The 7,865-nt window shown below is 46.6% G+C and overlaps 1 protein-coding gene across 1 annotated transcript in view; it reads right to left on the minus strand.

The window, feature by feature from the left end:
* Window positions 1-7,865, minus strand: part of RRP12 (ribosomal RNA processing 12 homolog) — a 50,582-nt gene that overhangs the window by 39,562 nt on the left and 3,155 nt on the right. Inside the window, exons 3-4 of the mRNA XM_032281180.1 lie at window positions 4,658-4,741; window positions 2,095-2,171 (exon numbers count right to left, since the gene is read on the minus strand). Coding sequence (XP_032137071.1) covers window positions 2,095-2,171; window positions 4,658-4,741 — 161 coding nt within the window. The remainder of the gene's footprint in view (window positions 1-2,094; window positions 2,172-4,657; window positions 4,742-7,865) is intronic.

Genomic DNA, 7,865 nt, shown 5'->3' on the forward strand with positions numbered 1-7,865 from the left:
ATGGTAAAGAATCAAGGTTTTTTTTTTGTTTGTTTTTTAACTTTATTTTTAATTTTTTTGGTTCTCTTGAAATGGAGTCTCATTCTGTTGCCCAGGCTGGAGTACAAATGCCTTGATCCTGACTCACTGCAACCTTTACCTCCTGGGTTCAAGTGATTCTCGTGCCTCAGCCTCCCGAGTGGCTGGGATTACAGGCATGTACCACCACACCCAGCTAATTTTGTATTTTTAGTACAGATCGGGTTTCACCATGTTGGCCAGGCTGGTCTCAAACTCCTGGCCACAAGCAAACCTCCTGCCTCAGCCTCCCAAAGTGCTGGGATTACAGGTGTGAGCCATAGCACCTGGCCATGACTCTTAATTTTTATTACTCGAAAAAGTTTCATTTCTTTCCTTTTTTTTTTTTTTGAGACAGGGTCTCACTGTGTCACCAGCCCGGAGTACAATGGTGTGATCTTGGCTCACAGCAACCTCCATCTTTCGGGTTCAAGCGATTCTCCTGCCTCTGCCTCCCGAGTAGCTGGAATTGCAGGTGCCCACCACCACACCCTGGCTAATTTTTTGTATTTTAGTATAGACAGGGTTTTTCCTATGTTGACTAGGCTAGTCTCAAACTCCTGACCTTGTGATCCACCCACCTTGGCCTCCCAAAGTGCTGGGATTACAGGTGTGAGCCACCGTGGCCAGCCCGTTCTTTTTTCCTTTTTTTTGAGACAGATTCTTGCTCTGTCGCTCAGGCTAGAGTGCAGTGGCACAATCTCAGTCACTGCAACCTCTGCCTCCGGGGTTCAAGCAATTCTCCTGCCTCAGCCTCCCAAGTAGCTGGAATTATAGGAGCCAGCCACCACAGCTGGCTAATTTTTGTGTTTTTAGTAGAGATGGGGTTTCACCATGTTGGCCAGGCTGATCTTGAACTCCTGACCTCAGGTGATCCGCCTACCTCAGCCTCCCAAAGTGCTGGGATTACAGGTGAGAGCCACTGCGCATAGCCTGCCCATCTAATTTCTGTAGTTTTAGTAGAGACGAGGTTTCACCATGTTGATCAGGATGGTCTTCATCCCCTGACCTTGTGATTCACCCACCTTGGCCTCCCAAAGTGCTGGGATTATAGGCGTGAGCCACGGCGCCCAGCCAAAAAAGTTTCATTTTATTTTATTTTTTTTGAGATGGAGCTTTACTGTCGTTGCCCAGGCTAGAGTGCAATGGCATGATCTTGGCTAACCATAACCTGCGCCTTCCTGGGTTCAAACAATTCTCCTGCCTCGGCCTCCCAAGTAGCTGGGATTACAGGCATGCACCACCATGCCAAGCTCATTTTGTATTTTTAGTAGAGACAGGGTTTCTCCATGTTGGTCAGGCTGGTCTTGAACTCCTGACCTCAGGTGATCCACCCACCTCAGCCTCCCAAAGTGCTGGGATTACAGGCGTGAGCCACCGTGCCCGGCCTTTCCAGATAATTTTTGTATTTTTACTAGAGATGGGGTTTCACCATGTTGGCCAGGATGGTCTCGATCTCCTGACCTGGTGATCCGCCTGCCTTGGCCTCCCAAAGTACTGGGATTATAGGCGTGAGCCACGGCACCTGGCCAAAAAAGTTTCATTTTCAATAGAGCTTTCTGACTGTTTGTGCCTTTGACATTTTCAAAATGATTTTCTGCTCCTCGATAAGGAAAGCACACTTGATCCTGTCATGAACACATTTAGCACACACGGAACCAGGGAACCACCATAGGCCCTACTGACATGCCTTTTGTTTTGGACAATCAAATAAGAGCTTTAGGTCTCACAGCATGAACTCCTGAAACTCTGCCTGGGCACACACCACGTGAAGATTTTGGTGCTTTCCAACCTTCTTGGTATAAAGGTAAATGATTCTATTACTAGGGGTTCGGGACATCCTAGTTTAGTTAGAGGTTTCTCGTTAGAGGCCTACAACTGTATGTCACCTGCTGGCCCATTCTGCATGCCTCTAGGCAACGTTCATAAAGATCAAGGAGCTTTTTAAAAACAATTCCCCGATCCTGTTTCTCCTGTCCACATTCCCTTCTCCCTTCCACAAAAAGCCTTGGGGTTCAAACAGGACGCAGAACTCACCGCTTCAGGACGAGGTTCAGCAGGTAAGCAACGGCAGCCAGGGACTCCGGGGACTCCACTGCTTCCATTGTTGTCATCTGAGGGCCAGATCGAGGGGGTGTGAATGGATAAAACCTTACACTGAGTAGCAGGAAAGACAGCAGGGGAACATGTGCCCAGTAGAACAGTTGTGACCAAGAACCACAGTATCTGAGGTTCAAATCCTGGCTCTGTCACTGTGTGGTTCTGGGATAGTAATTTAACCTATCTGTGCCTCAGTTTCTTCATTTGCAAAGTAGGGATAGTAATGCCACATACCTTATAAGTTGTGATGTTTAATTGAATTTATATATATACATAATACTGCCTGACACGTAATTCAAACTACATATATGTATATGTCCATATATACATACAGAGATAGATACAGAGATAGACAGTTTTTTGAGAGACAGGGTCTCCCAGGTTGGAGTACAGTGGTATGATCATAGCTCACCGTAACCTTCAACTCCAAAGCTCAAGAGATCCTCCCACATCAGCCTCCCAAGCAGCCAGAATTACAGACATGTGCCACAAAGCTTGGCTAATTATTTTATTTTTTGTGGAGATAGTGTCTCACTATATTGCCCAGGCTGGTGTCGAATTCCTAGCTTCAAGGACTCCTCCCACCTTGGCCTTCCAAAATCCCAGGATTAAAGGCATGAGCCACCATATCCGGCCAAAAACCATATACTGCCATCTAACTTATTTCATCATTCTAGAGCAGAAGTTTGCAAACTTTTTCTATGAAGCACCAGAGAGCAAATATTTTCAGCTTTGCATGCACATATGGTCTCTGCTGTATTATCTTTTCGTGTGTGTTTTAACAATTCTTTAAAAATGTAATAACTGGGCTGGGCATGGTGGCTCATGCCTGTAATCCCAGCACTTTGGGAGGCCAAAGTGGGAGAACTGCTTCAGTCCAAGAGCTCAAGACCAGCCTGGGCAACATGGCGAAACTCCATCTCTACTAAAAATACAAAAATTCACTGGGCATTGGTGGCACAAGCCTATAATCCTGACTATTCAGAAGGCTAAGGCACAATAATCACTTGAACACAGGAGGTGGAGGCTGCAGTGGGCCATGATCACATCACTGCACTCCAGCCTGGGTGACAGAGTGAGACCCTGTCTCCAAAACAAAACAACAAAAAGCCCCAAAATAAAATAAAAATTACATATATATATATATATACCCATACACATATATATTTATTCAATGTAATAAGGCCAGGCATGATGACTCACACCTGTAATCCCAGCACTTTGGGAGGGTGGTGGGTGGATCACCGGAGGTTGGGAGTGTGAGACCAGCCTGCCCAACATGGTGAAACCCCCCGCTACTGAAAATACAAAAATTAGTCAGATGTGGTGGCGTGTGCCTGTAATCCCAGCTACTCAGGAGGCTGAAGCAGGAGAATTGGTTGATACCATGAGACAGAGGTAGCAGTGAGCTGAAATCATGCCACTGCCGGCCAACCTGGGCAACAGAGTGAGATTCTGTTTCAAAAAAAGCAGGCTGGGCCCAGTGGCTCATGCCTGTCAACCCAGTACTTTGGGAGGCCGAGGCAGGCGGATCACGAGGTCAGCAATTCGAGACCAGTCTGGCCAACATGGTGAAACCCCATCTGTACTAAAAAATATAAAAAATTAGCTGGGTGTGGTGGTGTGCGCCTGTAGTTCTAGCTACTCGGGAGGTTGAGGCATGAGAATCGCATGAACCTGGGAGGTGGAGGTTGCAGTGAGCCAAGATTGTGCCATTGCACTCCAGCCGGGACAACAGTGCGAAAGTAATAAATAGCCAGTTGCAGTGGCTCACACCTGTAATCCCAACACTGTGGGAGATCCACAGGAAGACAAGACTGCTTGAGCCCAGGAATTTGAAACCAGCCTGGGCAACTCCAGCCTAGGTGAACAGAGCGAGACTCTGTCTCAAAAAAAGAAAAAGAAAGAAAGAAAAGAAAAGAAAAGGGCCGGGCGCGGTGGCTCAAGCCTGTAATCCCAGCACTTTGGGAGGCAGAGGCGGGTGGATCACGAGGTCAAGAGATCGAGACCATCCTGGTCAACATGGTGAAACCCTGTCTCTACTAAAAATACAAAAAATTAGCTGGGCATGGTGGCACGTGCCTGTAATCCCAGCTACTCAGGAGGCTGAGGCAGGAGAATTGCCTGAACCCAGGAGGCGGAGGCTGCGGTGAGCCGAGATCGCGCCATTGCACTCCAGCCTGGGTAACAAGAGCGAAACTCCGTCTCAAAAAAAAAAAAAAAGAAAAGAAAGGAGGAAGAGGGAGGGGAGGGGGGGGAGGGGGGGAGGGAGGGAGGGAGGGAGGAAGGAAGGAAGGAAGGAAGGAAGGAAGGAAGGAAGGAGAAAACAGAAATGTAGCAAATACCACCAGCCTTTCTAAGCCACCTGAGAATAACTGAAGCACTTTCACCTGGTCAAGGGCATCTTCTCTAACACCACAGGCCAGGGGCACTCGTCTTCTCTCTAAATCTTGCATAACCTGCTGCTCTGAACACCCACCCTCAAGTGGCACCCACTCACCAGAGCAGCAAAGTACTCAGTCTCCGTCTCTTTCCCTCCCTGGGAGCGAATCACCTCAGTGACAGCAGCCAGAACAGCACAGATCTGCACAGGAGGAAGAAAGCACTGTGACTATTTGAGACCTAACCCCACCCCAGGGGAGCCTCCCTTCCTTGCTCCTTCACAGATTAGTCTCCAGGTAAAGCCCAGAGACAGACAAGATATGCAACATTCAGGGCCTGGGTACATACCAGGGGCCTAGCAAGTAAGACAACTCAGAAAATGCTTGCTGAAATTCCACCGTGAGGATACTATCCCTGTAGAAATACCTGCATGATGAGTGTGCAAATATATATGTACAAGGATATTCACGGCAGCAACAAATTGGAATGGTCAAGCAGCCGTCACCAGGAGATCAATAATGTTCTGCAGTTATCCAGGGGGATGTTGGTTCCAGGACCCCTGAAGGTATCAAAATCTGAGCATGCTCAGGTCCCTTATATAAAATGCTGTAGTATTTGTGCATAACCTATATACATCCTCCCATATACTTTGTGTTCTTTTTGAGACAGAGTCTCACTCTGTCACCCAGGCTAGAGTGCAGTGGCATGATCTCAGCTCACTGCAACCTCTGCTTCTGGGTTCAAGCCAATTCTCCTGCCTCAGCCTCCCAAGTAGCTGAGATTACAGGTGTTTACCACCATGCTCAGTTATTTTTTGTATTTCTTTTTTTTTTTTTTTTTTGAGACGGAGTTTCGCTCGTTACCCAGGCTGGAGTGCAATGGCGCGATCTCGGCTCACCGCAACCTCCACCTCCTGGGTTCAGGCAATTCTCCTGCCTCAGCCTCCTGAGTAGCTGGGATTACAGGCACGCGCCACCATGCCCAGCTAATTTCTGTATTTTTAGTAGAGACAGGGTTTCACCATGTTGACCAGGATGGTCTCAATCTCTTGACCTCGTGATCCACCCGCCTCCGCCTCCCAAAGTGCTGGGATTATAGGCGTGAGCCACCGCGCCCGACCCTACTTTTTGTATTTCTGGTAGAGTTCAAGGCCATGTGACCAAGCTGGTCTTGAACTCCTGGCCTCAAGTGATCCGCCCTCCTCAAGTGTTTGGATTACAGGCGTGAGCCACATTACCTGGTGTATTATTTTCGCCAGGCACAGTGGCTCATGCTTGTAATCCCAGCACTTTGGGAGGCCGAGGTGGGCAGATCACAAGGTCAGGAGATCAAGACCATCCTGGCCAACACAGTGAAACCCTGCCTCTACTAAAAATAAAAAAATTAGCTGGGCATGGTGGCACATGCCTGTAATCCCAGCTACTTGGGAGGCTGATGCAGGAGAATCGCTTGAACCAGGGAGGCGGAAGTTGCAGTCAGTGGAGATCACGCTACTGCACTCCAGCCTGGGCAACAGAGTGAGACTCCATCTCAAAAAAGAAAAAAAGATTTTTAATCCATTCTTGGTTGAATCTGCAGATGCAGAAGCTGCAGATATGAAGACCTGACTATATCATTATATAATAAATAATGAGGCCGGGCGCGGTGGCTCAAGCCTGTAATCCCAGCACTTTGGGAGGCCGAGGCGGGTGGATCACGAGGTCAAGAGATCGAGACCATGCTGGTCAACATGGTGAAACCCCGTCTTTACTAAAACTACAAAAAATTAGCTGGGCATGGTGGCGCGTGCCTGTAATCCCAGCTACTTGGGAGGCTGAGGCAGGAGAATTGCCTGAACCCAGGAGGCAGAGGTTGCGGTGAGCCGAGATCGCGCCATTGCACTCTAGCCTGGGTAACATGAGTGAAACTCCGTCTCAAAAAAAAAAAAATAAATAAATAAAAAATAAAAAAATTAAAAAAATAAATAAATAATGAAAGATTTAAATAGTGTGTCATTCAAAAGAATGAGAACAACTATATATTAACTTATAACTATTGTTCCGTGGAGAAAAAGTTGCAGAACAGTGGATAGAAAATAAACTAATCAGGCAGGGGCACAGTGACTCACGCTGGTAATCCCAGCACTTTGGGAGGCTGAGGTGGGCAGATCCCTTGAGCCCAGGAGTTTGAAACCAGTCTGGGCTATATGGCAAATCCCGCCTCTACAAAAAATACAAAAATTAGCTGGGCATGTTAGCACTCCCCTGGAATCCCAGCTACCTGGGGGGCTGATCAGCTACTGCACTCCAACCTGAGTGACAGAGTGAGACTTTCTCTTAAAAAAAAAAAAGAAAAAAAGAAAAGAAACAAATCACATTTTGGTAGACCTAAATAACAAAATGGGTGTAAAAAATATTTTATTTTATTTATTTTTTTTTTTTTGAGACAAAGTCTTGCTCTGTTACCCAGGCTGGAGTATACTAGTGCAATCTCGGTTCACTGCCACCTCTGCCTCCAGGGTTCAAGCAATTCTCAAGCCTCAGCTTCCCAAGTAGCTGGGATTACAGGTGCGTGCCACCATGACAGGCTAATTTTTCAGTAGAGACAGGTTTTCACCATGCTGGCCAGGCTGGTCTCAAACTCCTGACCTCAAGTCATCTGCTCACCTCGGCCTCCCAAAGTACTGGGATTACAGGTGTGAGCCACTGCGACCAGGCTGAAAATTTAATTTTTAAAATTTAATGTTTAAATTTCATAATTTAAAACACGTGATCTATTTACTAGGAAACATATATTTGTAACAACCTGGTGAATAGGTTTGTAGTAATTCATAGCAGGCGAATCTACTTGTGCAACGATAAATGTTATGAACTCTAAATACATTAAAATCAAGTATTTCCAATGAAAATTTAACATCTAGGCTGGGAGCGATGGCTCACGCCTATAATCCCTGCACTTTGGGACGCTGAGGCGGGTGGATCATGAGATCAGAAGTTCAAGACCAGCCTGGCCAAGATAGTGAAACTCTGTCTCTACTAAAAATACAAAAAACTAAATCAGGCGTGGTGGCGGGTGCCTGTAATCCCAGCTACTCAAGAGGCTGAGGTAGAGAACTACTTGAACCTGGAAGGCAGAGGTTGCAGTGAGCTGAGATCACACCACTGCACTCCAGCCTGGGCAACAGAGGGAGACTCTGTCTCACACACACAAAAATTTAACATCTAAGTAGAGGTATATGGGTAAATTATACACTAGATTTTGAAGACTTCCTATCATAAAAATAATGCTGTAGTAAAATACATTGATTATACATTGAAATGGCAATTTTTTTTTTTTTTTTTTTTTTT

Source organism: Sapajus apella, unplaced genomic scaffold (genome assembly GCF_009761245.1).
Source record: "Sapajus apella isolate SASKATOON/1434 unplaced genomic scaffold, GSC_monkey_1.0 scaffold13, whole genome shotgun sequence".
NCBI classification, from domain to species: domain Eukaryota; kingdom Metazoa; phylum Chordata; class Mammalia; order Primates; family Cebidae; genus Sapajus; species Sapajus apella.